Source organism: Filicampus tigris, chromosome 14 (genome assembly GCF_054856515.1).
Source record: "Filicampus tigris isolate MCC_2025a chromosome 14, RoL_Ftig_1.0, whole genome shotgun sequence".
NCBI lineage: Eukaryota > Metazoa > Chordata > Actinopteri > Syngnathiformes > Syngnathidae > Filicampus > Filicampus tigris.
In genome coordinates, this window is record NC_141230.1 from 16,721,517 (window position 1) to 16,737,362 (window position 15,846).

Here is a 15,846-nt window from a genome sequence, read left to right on the forward strand (position 1 = left end):
TTTGCACTTGGCACACCACATCTTAGTTTAGTTAAAAAAAAAAAAAAAAACTCCAATGGCTTGTGTTAATGCTGCCCGGTTAGCGTGGGCATCATAAACAAACGTTGAAAATAAAGAAATAAAAATAGGCCGCTAGTGCCAATATAACCCACCATAAATATCGCAGCTGGAATGCTCTAAGCATCAACTCGCAAGGTGGCTTTGATCAACTCATTAAAATCTTTCTTTGTTCAGTCTTGATGTGCGGCCACGCTGCTCAACAATAGATTATTGATATCAGTTCGCTTGCTAACTCCACACTCAAGCATGGGGATGACTGGTCTGGCTGGAGAGCCAAACCTTAATATCAATGTAACTGTATGCCGACATTGGCATAACCTACTGCAAGGGACTGCAGTTTAAAAACAAAATAAGGGAAAACGTTTTGTGACTTTTCCGATTTGGCTGCTTAATGTGCTGTGACAAAACTTTTATGTAAAAATAGCCAACGCAGAATAGAAAAAAAAACCCTTGTGTTTTCAGCAGCAGTAAGCACAACTCTTCAGTTTCAAGTACAGAACATATTGATATTGCTGAACTCAGCCTTTAAAAAAAAAAAACAACAAAAAAAAACCAAACTTTTTTTTTTCTTCTTGCATGTAGGCCTACTCTGCGGCCTGCGTTATCATCCTCAAGGATGAAGCGCTTGCTTGCACTCACCAATTGGAGAAGGCTGGGCTTACTGGGGGATGGCGATAGCGGGCTGGAAACAGCACAGGTGCTGAAGTACACACTTTTTTTCTCCCAAAGTGTTAAAGCATTGGAAGCTGTTCAAGTAGACGATCAAATTGCAAGCAGGTGCAGGCGCGTTAAAAGTCCCCATTTAATTAATGAAGACTTCGCAAGTAAAATAGGTTCTTGTTAAGCACCTGCATCGCTTTAGCGGACATCCAATTGACTTGCATTAATTTCCAGGAGACTATAAACACAAGCACACACTCAGGAGTAGCCGTACATAAAGTAAAACAGTAAGAGACAACATCAGCTTTTGCCCTCTGACAAACTTCAGTTATCTTAGCTCAGCTTCACCTAAGACTCTACAAACACTCCCTGGAGGGAAAAGTGGAGAATTTTAAGAGAGAAAGGGGAACTGTGTACAAGAACAACCTATATAGGCGCCATTTCCATATTAATAAATATGCTAATCAAGCCAAATCATATGCTAATGAGCATGATGGATTGAAGCTGCGATTCTCATGGGATAGACTCGAGGACACGTAGACGTACTCCCCAGACACAGAAGGTCAGTGAGACAACACACACCCGCTCTCTCAGAACTTATCAAAACTAATCAAGTCATTTTTACCGACTATATGCAGACGCACACTCGCCTGGCACCGCAATAGTGCCCGGTCATCACTGCAGTGAAGGCGATAAAGGTGTGTGTGGCGGAGAGAGAGCGGGAGAAAGATATGCCTGATAGAAACAATTCTTTACTTGGCTGAAAAAAAAAAAAAAAAAATCCAAGGGTATAGCTACAATGCTTTGAGATAACTCTTTCAATTTGACTCAGAAGGTGAATCATAGCAGGAGTCAAAGCTATGGGCTGATATCTGCACGGAGAATAGGCTGACTGCATACACAGGCATGCACATAGCTCAAAGATCCTTTTTATGTACTTCCCTCGAGTCCACAAAATTGAGACATTAGTGAACTTAATGTCATGAGCGCTGTTTTGGTTGATTTTGTTTTGATTCGATTTACTTTTGTTGCACATTTTCCCTGTGTTCCATTTCGTTGTCTTGTCTTGCTTGTTAGTCCCCCTCCACACACAACTGTTCCCTTGTGGCTACCAATCAGCTCCTTTTAGCCACTTGTGTCTTGTCCAGGTGTGCCTCGTTGTCCTCGTCAGTTGTCTTGTATTCAGTTCCCTGTTTTCTGTCAGTCTTTGTTGCTTCGTTGTTTCCGTATGTTGATGTCAGTGGTCATGTAACCTTTGTCACGTCATTCTTCCTTTACTGGTGTTTTGGTTTCATTGTGGGTTTTTTTTTAAGTACTTTTTGATTCCACATTACTTGTTGGCCTTTTTTGTTTTATGGAAATAAATTCATTTGGACACTCCTGCACTCCTTGCCTCCCTGCACTCGGGTCCTCCAGCGTTTTGCCACCAAAACCCTCAACCTTGACACTTTACGAGACACGCACTCGTCTCTCAAATGTCTCTTTTCATCAAACGTTTTACTTCATTCAATCATTGCGGAGGGCTGTTTGTAATGCTTTCAAATCCAAATATGGATGCTCTTGAATTCAACTCCCAAATTGCTGGAAAAAACAAAGCACTCTTAAGTTGTGCAAAACATCAGTATGCCAGCATATTGCTTAGTTCAAAAAGCATCAAATGATAATCTAATACAAGCACTTATTGTAAAGAAGGACCGTCATCAACAAGGGTCGTTTAAAGGTTGAGTTAAAAAAAGAAAACAAAAAAACGTGTTCTCATTTTTGTTAAACAGTCTGCATGACTTGATAGTGGCGCATAAGAAATATGATCTATTTTTTGTAATGAAGTGTTTCTACAACAATAAGTGCTCTTTTTTTTTTTTGTGAACGGCCTAAATTGGCGCAACTCTGCACCGGGGCGGGTTAGACTGGGTGTTGGGAATTTAGCAGATAAGTGCAGGCTGGTGGATCTGAAACAGGTAGGTCTGCACCGATGTGGGAGTAATCACAGCTGACTCCAGGTTAAAAACTACACTCTTTTATAGAATTTTTATCAGAAATTGTTCCAAAATCATGTTCTAGCACTGTAAATTATTTTTTGTAATTTTAGTGAACTACTTATTTCTCTACTTTAAAACATCCTATATTTTTTTCAAATCTCCTAAATTCTTTTGCCTTAAACAGTTACCTTTAAATATTGTTTTGTAACTATGTGAAGCATATTGAGTTACATTGTATATAAATGCATTATATAAATATATAACAATATGTAATTTGTGCCCCTCCTAATACGACAAAAACATTTGTTTTTTATATTGCAAAGTTCTCCAAGAATATGAGAGCAGAATACAATGTGGGCCATACATTTCCACACATAGGACAAAAAAATGTAACTTTTTCTTGCATGGAAACGCACGGTTACCCCTTCATTCACTGCACATTAGTTCTTGCCCTAATGATTGGCAGGCAGTTCTATTCTATTCTATTCTATTATCCTCTGCAGTGACTCAATCCGTCCTGTTCACATCCATCACTGATTACGAGCAGGCTCAAAGCAGCGCAGCAAACACTAAGAACCAGAAAATGAACCATTGCTGCACTCTTACCACCACCCACTGCTTGTACTCTTACACAGCCAGGGAATGGGAAGGTTAAATCGTTTCAAAGTCCTCACACCCTGAAGCAACCTTTTACATCTCATCCTCTTGAGCTGGTGCTACCAAAACACTGCATAAAAAAAATGTAAAAAAAAAACCAAAAAACACAAGAGTGCTTATTGCCTGCCGTGAAAAACACTAACCATTATCTTCTGATATGCCGCCAACATCCTCCAGTCTTTTAGAAACTGCTCCACATTTACAAATCCCACACCATATCCTGACGATACACACATTCAATCTCCCAAGGAGCAATACACACTTAATAATGATGTCAATATAGACATACAAAATGGCAGAAACGTATAACATGACTTTAGAAAGTTACAAATGGCTGCCAACAACCCGCCAATCATCCTTAAAAGACAGAGGCTCCATAATGGTTCCTTTGTCATATCACCCCTTTTGGAGATAATGGTTCTAAAATGTAATCATCTTTACATCTGGACGATATTGACCATCCTGTCAAATGATTTGGAAATGCATCCGATTATTCTATTTTGTACACACAAACACCAGCTGCAGTCCAGCTGGGTCCCATTCATTAGGCTCGTTGGTGCTTACTGCAGCCACGCACACACACGCACGCACGCACGCACACATCCCCTCGACATGTCTTCGTGCCCCTGCTGTTTCAGAATGATGGAGAGGTCTACATTATTGATGTATCTCGATTTAAAAGGAACCCCTCGGATTGATGGATAGCAGACTTTTGAGTATGTGTGGGCCATGGCAGAAAAATTCACAACGTGACGTGACCATGATTTTGAAAGACTAACATGCCTATACTGGTAAAGTCTCAAGTTGTACAGTAATTCATTTCCTTCTTTATTTTTTTTTTTAGCATACCTTCTATGGCCAATGTGGTACACCTACAAAATCTAATGTGAGCCAATACAAGAGCGACAGTGTATTTACTGTCTATCAAAAATCAGTAGTTTGGTTACTCAGTTCAATTGAAGGATTTTTTTTTTTTATATTGTGTATCGTGCCTTTTAGATTGTTAGTTTTTTGTGTGCGATGTCTGTAGGTTTACCTCCACGTAGAGGATGGGGAAGATACCAATCTTGTCGCCGAGCATGCCTTCTGCCCAGTTTTCATCCACCCTCCTGATTACTGTCAGGACTTCATCCTGAAGAGATGGCAGAAACACACATACACACGTACAAAACACAAACACACGGCAACAGTTAAATCAATTCATATCACTGTGCAGTACGATTAAATTATTTTGCATATTGTCATCGCTCAAACAGTTTGCATGTAAATTCAAATCACAATAAAATATGCAAAAATATAAACAAAACATCATTCAGAGTTGTGGCTTGAAATATGAGTGACAAGAGACGAATGACAACGTTTCTTGAAAGACAAGCTAAAAACTTGAGCTACGAACACGTTGCAGTTTGACAGATAGTGAACATTCTTCAAGCTGTTCTTTGCCACTCCCAGTTTAGGTTTACTGTCAAACTAAACATAAAATAAAGAGAATTAAACATGCAGTTAAAACAACCGCATAACTTTGCCTTAAAGCGGAAGTCAACCCAAAGATATTTTTTTCAAGAATATGATCCCAGCAGGCCCGCTAGTTGAAACACGGCATTCTGATTAATTTTGCGTTTGTGGAATAAGAGTTAAGCAGCAAAATGCACTCGTTTTTACCCATCTCTGTTGGCGGCCATTTTGTCTTCTGTCGACTGAAAATGACATCACGACCGCTCACAACGACCAATCGCGGCTCAGATTCAGAAAACAGGTCAGCCGTCTTGAAAAAAATATGTTTGGGTTGACTTCCGCTTTAAAGTCCGCTAGCTTAATGCTAACACATATATAGGAAATGCAACAGAAGGAGCTAACTAATAACATTTGTGTTGTTGTGGTTGCAACTAGATAAGTCTAATAACTTAAAAACCTTTAAGCAATGGATATTTGAACAGAAATGGTGGGGCTAGACATGTAAACTGACTGACTGTCTGAGTCACTCTCTACTTGTATTATACTGGCCCATGGTGAACAAGGCACACACAACTGAAGGAGCAGCACATCAATTTAATTGAAGCAAGCGTCGGAAAAACTGTTACATTTCATTTACATTCTATTTAATTATGTCATTATCATATATATTAAAAAAAAACATTTTTTGTTATTTTTGGGGGGAGTCTGGAAGGAATTAATGGCATTTCCACTCATTTCAACAGGGAAATATTTGAAATGTTTTGCTTTACAAGCATGGTCATGGAACAAATTTAATTCCTAAATGTAATCTCTAGGCACCACTGCAGACATTTTACGCCAAAGCGGTGACAGCATTCCTTGAGAAATTACATGTAATCCCAAAGAAATAGCTTGATGAAATCATATTTATAGCAAAAGAACAATGCTACTGTCTACAACCGCGTCGTTTTGACATCATCCGACAAAGAGCATTGAAAACCGCCTCATACTTACGACGCAGAATAAGTACACGCTTGTTTTACACGGCTGTTCTTTTTTGAGCACCCGCTATAGACTGGAGCCTTGTATAGGTCATGGTACACTTTGAGTTCGGTTAAAGATGATATTTTTGGAAACGTGAGGGTAACCACCCGAAGACAAAGCTGTATTTTGGGGTGCGCGTGAAGGAATGTTCTTAGTCGACATGGTCCAAACGGCTCAGCGCTTGAATGCATAAGACTGACACATGGAGAAAAAGTGTATGTCAAGCCAGGGAGTTCGGCATACACTACCAACAAGTCCAATAGCGTGTGTGGTATTTATTCCAGTTGATCTGTCCACTGTGTACTGTACATCTGATAAACGTTTCTTTGTAATATCCCATAAAACACAACAGAGACGTGATGGCTCCTTTCACTTCACACAAACACACGCGCTCTCCACACACGTGTGTTTTGCTCTCAACACGTGAATTTGCGGGTCTTGGCTAGACCATTAGTGCGGCAGTGATAATGTAATCCTGCTAAATGACTTTGTATCAGTCATAGTGAGTAATTACCTTTCCCACTGAGAAAACAATCACACACACACTGGTTTTGCAACACACATTCTGCACGCGGCGGGGAAGTGCATATACAGCTCAGTGTCAACTTCTATCGTCTACCTGTTGATTCACTTAGCCCTTAAATAAAAATTAAAAAAAGAAAAAAAAACAACAACAACGTGCACATCAGGATGAGTGTTTGGACATCATATTGTACAGCACCTGCTGTGATTTGTGCAGTACAATGTAATTACGTTTTCAGAACGGGGAGGTCAGGAGCCTTTCGCAAACTAGCCTGTGTAAGAGCAGGAATAAAATGATAAGCTTTGAGCGACAAAACAGAACAGAGTGTCGAAATTACTGTTTACACCAAACCGGGCCTGGGAACATGCTTATGGAGGAGCACGCTCTCTCATTTTGTTCTCACCGTTCCCTCCCGACCTTTTCAGAGGAACACAGAGAGTATAATTTAGTCAAATCAAGATGACGTGAACATTTCATTCATTTGAAAGTGTTGAAAGTGTGAAAAAAAACCAACCCAAAAACCATGAAAGGACTTGGAATAGCTTTTGTGTTATTGTGCCAACTTTTATACTGTGTTGATAATTATTTTGCAAGCCAACATATTTTATTCATAATTTGCTTGTCTGGACTGCATCAAAGGAGAAAACAATGCTAGCATGGTGGCCGTTGCATCACACGTTTGGCAATGGTTCACTTAACACTCACACTGGCATCTTTAACAATGGACCAAAACTGTCCTGTATCCAATTGTATGCAAAAAGCTTCTAAAACGTAACGAGGTAAGCGTCCATTCGTGGCGCTCACCGTCGTATGTGCGGCGCAAAAGAGATGTGAGTTCCGACAATTAGTTTGGTGATTTCCCTGTTGTCATTTAAACGCTCTTAATATGCTTCCAAACAAATTTGTCGAGGTTCAGTTATGGGTCTCTGAGTTGCTCAATGATGGCCAATGCTGCAGTCTTTCAGTGTAACGTTTTCTCAATAAAGAAGATCAATTAATTCAGGAGATAATTGATACGTTTCGAGTTGGCAACTGTAAAACCACAGCATTCTACTGCGATGACTTGTGTCTTTCAGTATTCCAAAGTGGTCCCTCACTTCCGCAATCATGTGTTCTTAAAAGGCGAGCTGTTATCTCCGTTCCCACCCACAATGTTAATTACCGGCTTCAGTTTGATCACGCAGATGACAATGACCTTATATCCAAAGAGATGAGGCGTTCGGTATCGGTAAGTATCAAAGTGGCCCGAACAAAGCTCTCTCTAATTCTGGATAAAAGTGTCTTGTTGAAGAAGCGCGTCTCGTGTTTCTTTAATGTGTACCTCAGAACATAATAGCTACGAGCATCTGACCCGCTGCTGAGATCACTGTCAGGAAGAGAACACGACAGATGGAATCCCAGTCGAAACACTGCCTTCATTATTCAGATCATTTTCTTGAGTGATTTCTTTGGGGTTTCCGCAGAGTGAAGTGATCCTAATGCTGCAGTAGTACCTTGACTAATGAGCAAAGCTTTTGGGGTCCAGCCCGATCTCTATGGCCACTCTGAACCAAAGTCAAGATACCGCTGTACTTTTAGACCAAAATGACCAAACCTCAAAGAAAATCATTTTGACCATAACAACACCATTTCTATCGACATACCCCAGAAAGTTCCCTTACACAAAGAACTTTACAGTCTACGGATGGGTGTTCGAGTGTGTCACCTTGCTGAATGCCAGGCAGTCTTTATCCTGGTCTTTATTCTTGACCTCAAAGTCGTACAGCGCTTTGCCCTGGGGCGGAGTCTGGCTCAGGGGCCGCAGCAACTGGATGTAACTCGCGGGCAAGAACCCGTGGCAACCGTTCAACTCGCCGTGGTACCAGTTGTCGTCCACCTTGCGTCGCAGGATGATGATGTCACCTTTGGAGAACTGCAGATCTCCTGGCTCCTTGCCCTCGTAAGAGTAGAGAGCTTTCCCGCAAGGCAGCGCCGGGATATTCTGAAAGAGATTGGGAGACAAACTCATTGTCAGCTGGCCAATCATGAACACGATGAATGTTTGAAGCTGCCATACAGGCGTCGTCATCGATTGACTGAAGGATTCTGTCGGATGTGATTGTTGAAGCAATTGATGCAAAGTGGAGTGCACCGTTCAGCCGCAACAAGCAGAGGTGCTGTTGATTGAGTGTCATCAACTTTGTGGTCCAAGACAGAAATGGCGGGCTGCACAAAGAGACTGAATCGAAAATGTTTGATTGATCATCGGAATCTGAAAGATGTTTTCTTTTGAGGATCAGGTGCATCCGCCAGTGCCTCTGACAAATCATCTCGGTCATGTGATACAGGGAAGAGTAACTAAAGACAGAAGAATAATCTGCAACTTCCAATAAAAAAAAAAAGATGTGTTGAAACCAGAATATTGGCACTCCAACCAAAGGTAGACGATTTTTAAAAAATTGTTTGCAAGATGACTCAAATTTGCAAAACCTGCTCTGCTTAATATGTTGTGACAGGCTCGCAAATGAGGCAAAGAAGGCATCAAACGTGCTCTGGCACATGGGGCCCAAGCAGCTGGCACCAACATACACGGTTTGGGAGTTTTTTGAAAGAAAAAAAAGATTAACACAAGATGGCACCGACTCTTTGAAGACAGACAAGTGCAGGACTCACACTAATTGCTACAACTAGATTCAGCGTAATAGTGAGTTAAGAAAATGACATTATATCATTAAAAAGGGTACATTCAAAATTTACAATTAAATTAAGTAGGCCTACATTTATTCTGAAGCCCACCCTTAGTTTTGCTATAAGCCTAGTTGAGAATTAGCCAAAGTTGTGTTTAGCTCTCTCAAGAAATTGCTCTTAAGTTGTTGCTTTCAGTCAACAGACGTTATTACGTGCCATTTTTTGTTGTGACACACATGGGGCAGAAAAGCATTAAATGCATTCTCAAAACCTCTTTGGAGGATTAAAAGGAATCCTGTCTTGCATTAGTGTCAGAGCAGAAATTATTCCAAATAACACCTAACAAACCCAGAGGTTCCAATTTCCAGTGAACTGTTGTTTTCATTATGCTTTCCCATTTAAGGAGGTGAAAGTGTTCCTTTGTGTGAAGACTGGAACAAATCGCTTTCAACTGAACTGGATAGTGTTGGATTGTTTCCATTGTTCTGTTTTCATTTTTAACAGTAGTGGCAATCCATATTAAATAGGAGCAAAAAAGGCAAAATTCTATGCTGCAGTTCATTAAAAATATGGGAAAAGAATACATAACAACTCATCTAAATAATAGAGGTGTAATGATTCATACACTACAATGATGTATCGATTTACATTTCCATGATCTGACTTCGTCGATCTGGTCTCTGCAAGTTGGCCTAGCGGAACAAGTATATCGATTTAAAATGGTTTTAAAAAGAAATCGATCATTTGCATCGAGACTTGGAAATGACGTGTTGGATTCACGCATGGCAGATTTTATATCGATTCGTGTGCGTGACTTCGCTGTACGCTTTGAAACGAGCATAGCTTAGCTTGCTAGCCGCTAACAAAGTGACGCGTTCATGATCAACATATCGATAAGCGGTGATCAAGCGTGAGTGGAGGGTGTAGTGATTGTCGTGTGAAAATGTTTTCAAGCCTCAATGTGATAAATTATCACTTCAGATGTCTCGCTAACAGTTTTATTTTATAACTGAAATGCCTCATGTCACAGGCTACATCTAAGGGTGGCAAGATCGTCTCGAAAAACATCCAGTTGGGTGTTATATTGTCAGTAATGTTAAATTGTTACTATGCCATGTCCAAGAAAGGTTTGTTTTGAGTTTCTGAACAATATTTGAGTAAAATGAGACAACTTCATCACAGTTGCAAATCGTAATGTCATTATCAGCAAGTATCAGCAAGTACCCATATGTAGGTACTCATACTCTTTTTTTTTTTCAAAAGAAAATTCTAAGGGGTTTCATGGTACAGATGACCAGAGTGGGCATCAATACTCAAATAATGATTGTCACACAGAGAATTGCGATACTCAGTCTTGTAGACCGATTCACTCCGGATGTCACTTAGAAGCAAACAGCCAGCGGCTCTCCCACCAGACTGTCTGAGATCAGTGATGATGCAATGTTAGGAAAAACACACAACAGCGGTGAAAATGCAGTCACTGCTGCTGCTATCATCCATTACAGCTGTTGCAAAATGTATATTCATACACATCAATATTCCTTAAAACATGCAAGTACATAATCTCAAGTGTTGAGCAGCCCGAGACTGCAATTGGTGGGCAAAAAGTAGCAATTTGAAATGCAAAGATGAATGCAAATGTTTGGTGATGTCATTCTTCGAAACAGTTTTGCATGTTTATATTCAAACAACATAATAAGCAGGCACCAATGAAATAAGATGTGGTATAATAATAACCTGTTGAAAGACAATTAGACCTTTCCAGCAAACTTTTCACAAACAGTGGAGCCCCATAAGGTACAATAATAATTAAAAAAAAATTTTTGACTTGTTTAAGAATGTGAAAAGTTACCCTAAACTTTGACTGTACTTTACAGAAGCTTTTATGACGGCAACAGGTTGAATCTGGAACATGTTATTTTCATTTCAATTTCCAGTTTTACTATTTTTATTCTGGAAAAAAATGGTTTAAAAAAATATAAGCCATCTGCAACTGCTTGTTGCTAACAAGAGTTGTACTAGGGATTGTCACAATATCGGCAACATTGTGATATCGCGATATTAAAATTGCCACAATATATCGCTGTCATGTCATGATATTGATAGCAGAAAATCTGTTTAAAAGCCGATGTTGCATCATTTGTGCAGTTCCACCTTTTATACAGTATCGTGAGCTTTTAATACATTGCCAACCTCTGCACAATATTGTGATAATTATTGTATCGTGAGGTTCATATTGTGACATTTGGATATTGTGACATCCTTAATATATACACGCACATGAATATATATATATATATATATATATATATATATATATATATATATATATATATATATATATATATATATATATATATATATATATATATATATATATATATATATATATGACCCATAACCCAACGTTATGTATGGGTGTGTATATGCCTGTAAATATTCCATTATTTTTTACTGGCCAGACTACTCCACCCCACCCCCAACACACAGAGCTACTCAGAGAAAGTAAATCCACTAACCCCTGTGGTGCAGTAATTAGTGTTTGTGGACTTCTGTGTATGGGCAAACGTTATGTATGGGTGTGTATGTGTGTGGACATAAATGCAAACACATTGTCCACTGCTGAGGCTCCCATCTGTTCCGCAGTTTCAGTGTGAGTCTATCTTGGCTTACGTTGCGCCCTTGCAAGACTGACTTGTTGGTCGACTCAAACCATGCAACCATGTTTGAGTTGGAAGTTTTCAACCCTTAAACAAAAACTGACAAAGCTCGTAGTCACACCTCATCGGATGTCACTCATGCAGACAACCGAACGCATATCAAAGCAAACTCTTCAAATTGGACCCAAGGAAGCAGATGGACGGCGGCTGATGTAAAAAGCGTGACTTTGGCATGGCCGCCTAAGTGATGTGAAGAGTGATTCCTGGGGGGATGAAAAGAGGAGATCGCAAAGATCCTCTGGTCATGATGGTGGTGTCAGCATGTGCTGTGGAGTGCATCAGTGCGTGGAAGTGACTTACAGAGGTTATTCACCGCGGCCCAGAGCTCTTTCAGTTTAAATGTTAGGGCATCAAGACTTTTCAGGCTTACAGAGAGCGAGAGTCATTACCCCACTACAATGTTTTTCACACTATTAAGTAGGGATGTTCCGATCAGGTTTCATGACACCGATACCGATCATGCATGAGTGAGATCGGCCGATACCGATTCCGATCACATGGAATACCTGTATATTTTTTCATTTATTTATGGTGACTGCTATTATGCAATATTGTCTGGAAAAAAACCCAGCCATATTATTGCCGTAATTTTGACAAAAATCTATATATATTTTCAAAAGCATGAAGAAATACAAAACCGTTGCTGGCTCAATACAACAATTACTCAGTCACAAAGATAATTGAAAAGCCAGCTTTTAGTAACACAGTTTTTAACAGATCAAAAGAATCAGCAGTCTCAAAATACTTAATTATGCAAAAAGTCAAATAAATAACATGCCACCTAAGCATTGCATGGTTCATAATATAATCAAAGTAGAAAATAATTGTCACATGCAGACTTCACTCGAATAAACTATTCAATGAGTTCCTAAATTGAAACGACTCAGGAACTTGGTTTCTTGTCTTGTGCATAGACAAACTATCTTGTGCATTTGTCACCGAGAAAAAAGTAACGCATCTCGCATAACACATTTTGGAATACATGCCTCGTTCGAACCTTGTCATTAAAAGCAGTACGCGAGCGAAAAACTCCCCTGTTCGACTCAACATCGACACAGGACTGACATCCGACTTTTAGGAAACTTTCGATGCGACAATACACTCTCCGGTGGAGCTACGTCTGTGAAGTATTCGCGTCCCGGTAGCACATAGCTAGCGAGGCTCGAAGTGGGCGAGCAGATGGCGGAATCCGGTGTCTTCCACCACGGAGAATGGTTGGTCATCAAGTCCGATAAATGTCATTATTTTCCTGGTTATTTGCGTTGCCTTTTGCCTGTCGCGGTAATATGGGTTTGCGTTGGTCAGCATGGGCTGCGTTGGAAAAAAAAGGCTTTGATCGAATATGCCGATCACCTCATTTTTCACGAAAATCGGCCGATCGTTATCGGCGCCCGATCGATCGGAGCATCCCTACTATTAAGTCTTCTGGTACAGTTTAGAAATCCATTGTCAGGACCTCATTCTAAGGCTTGAAAATCCTGAGCTGCATGAAAGCTTGACCCCAGGGGATGAGGTCGTTCATAAGGAGGAAGACCAAAGAAGCCGAAGGAGTCTGCTTCAGTTCAAACATGCCAGCTGAGGAAATATCTAATTCCTTGGATGATTTGTGTGGGTTTTAAACAATGTTTTAGGTTACATTTATCAAAAACCCATGCACCAGAGCAGCTATAAAACACACTCATGCACACACACATTTATTACCAGGAATATCATCTGTAGGGATCACACTCACATTGGTCTCCAGCCAACAACAGGGTACAATTTGCACTCACACGTATGAACAATTTTAAGACTTCAATGAATGAATTTATGTTTTGGGATTGTGGGTGGAGGCTGGAGTTCTGGGATTAAACCCACGCAAAATTCCACTGTGCTGCCCTTGATTGTGATTTTCCAAACATTAGCATATTGTTTCAAAACAAGTCTTTTTTTTTTCACTTTTAACTTATTTAGATAGGGACAAATATTACACTTTTGCTTTCAATTGGCAAACGCTCTCGTTTCCATTGCCTCCATACGACGCGTCCAGTTAGTGTATACAACGCAGCCAAACGATTACACAACAATGATTAACACCAGCAATCAAATGGTAAGCTTTTGTTCATCTATTCACGAGGGTATGATAAATGAGGCAATCATTTATTTATAAATGGGAAGTAGAAAGGAGTGGAAATCGATGGGAGAAAATTCATGCAGTGTGAAAGGCAGATCGTGGCTTGATTGTTTGGTGGGCACGGTGCCACTGAGACCAATAAGAGAACATTTGCTGAGAGGCGGCACTTCACTGCCTCTTGACCCACTGAGAGCATCCTCTATTTGTTCCTCTGTTTATCTCCAAGTGTACAGCGGCTGACACAAATCTGACTCAAACATGAGAAGGAGACACGAGCGGCTGTGGTATTGACATGAAGCGTTGGATGCCAGAAGGGCCGTTGTGCATTGGGACATTACGCAGTAGTTGTTGCCGATGAAGGCGCTGGTCTAAGGATGCTGCCGTTTTTCCATTTCCAAAAGACAGTGCTCCTCTAAGGGTGTACAAGGGAGGGGATTGAAGAGACCACACACAACACACTTGTTACCGAATTTTTCCGACCATAAGGCGCACTTAAAATGCTTTCATTTTCTTAAAAATCGGCGGTGCGTCTTATATTCCGATGCGCCTTATGTTTGGATGTCAGCATTTCAGTTTGTCATGTTTGATTCAAATTTCTTTCAATTCACGTTTTCCTTCTCATCTTGTTTCCAATGTTCCAATGCGGGACGATATCATTGCGGTCTGTGGGCCCGAGGGGTAAATGACACAGCCGAGTTGCAATAGCTACCGGGTCCGAGCAAAAAAAGAGCGGGCGTGCATATCGGTGAGCAAGGAAGTTGGCGTATCTGTTGAGTGGATTGACTTGTTTACAACTGTTCAACTGTCAACCACGATAGCATTTTGCAGCCATAGTAATAACAAAACCACCAGTCACCAGATTGAATAGCAATGTTCAGACTTTTTTTTTTTCCAACTGTTCGAGGAGCCCTTCCTATTCTCTGCTCGAAGCAACCCCCGTGTGGTTGCACGGTGAACAAAAGCACACGAGACCTGGACTAAACTTTGCATAATAGTGCTAAATCCATCAAATAAACATATAGTACAATTAGAATGAGTTATTTGACATACAATGCTTCACAAAGATCTGCCTTGTACCATATGTATAAAAATGTATGAAAATAGACCCGTTCATTGATATTGCGCCTAATAATCCGATGCCTTATGGTCCAAAAAATACATTACTTGGACTTGCCGCAGCAATGGCAATGATGGCCAATCAAGCAGGAATTTTTTACAAGTAAATGGGACAGTGTGTTCCCCTCAGCTAATACCCGAGTCCGTTTTTCTCTGACATTTTTATAATGTAATACAAAGTTTTACTCAGCGGAAAATATAATTCTGCTTGGCTGCCTCAGCAAAGTCACTGAGGTGAATTCTGAATCAGAACCCTAAGCCATGATAAGAAAAGGACCAAAAATGTGATGTCATATAAGTTACACAGTTCATACTTTTTTTTTCTGAGATCATCTTTTTCATGCATGTGCAGGAAACAGAAAAAAGCTTCTCTCCACTAAGATTAGAAACCACAAATTTACAACAATTCTGGGGTTACATTTACTTAAAAGGGAAATCAACCCAAACATATTTTTTTCAAGAATGTGTTCCCAGCAGGCCCAATAGTTGAAACAAGGCATTCTGATTAATTTTGCGTTTGTGGAATAAGAGTTAATCCACCCCTTTTTAGCCATCTCAGGGGGCAGCCATTCTGTCACTTTTGTCGACTGAAAATGACATCACAACTACTCAGGGCTGCTCAGGTAACGACCAATCATGGCTCAACTTCAGAAAACAGGTCAGCTGTGATTGGTCGTTACCTGAGCAGCCCTGAGCAGTTGTGATGTCATTTTCAGTCGACAGAAGTGACAAAATGGCCGCCCCCGGAGATGGATAAAAACGGGTGGATTCATTTTTATTCCACAAACGCAATATTAATCAGAATGCCTTGGTTCAACTAGTGGGCTTGCATAGAACATATTCTTGAAAAAAATGATGTTAAATGTCCAAGTA

General features: G+C 40.3%; 1 protein-coding gene across 1 annotated transcript in view; it reads right to left on the reverse strand.

The window, feature by feature from the left end:
• Positions 1–15,846, reverse strand: part of LOC147136560 (E3 ubiquitin-protein ligase SH3RF3-like) — an 82,279-nt gene that overhangs the window by 23,325 nt on the left and 43,108 nt on the right. The window contains exons 2-3 of the mRNA XM_086052378.1: positions 8,063–8,338; positions 4,393–4,488 (exon numbers count right to left, since the gene is read on the reverse strand). Of these exons, the coding sequence (XP_085908504.1) occupies positions 4,393–4,488; positions 8,063–8,338 (372 nt within the window). The remainder of the gene's footprint in view (positions 1–4,392; positions 4,489–8,062; positions 8,339–15,846) is intronic.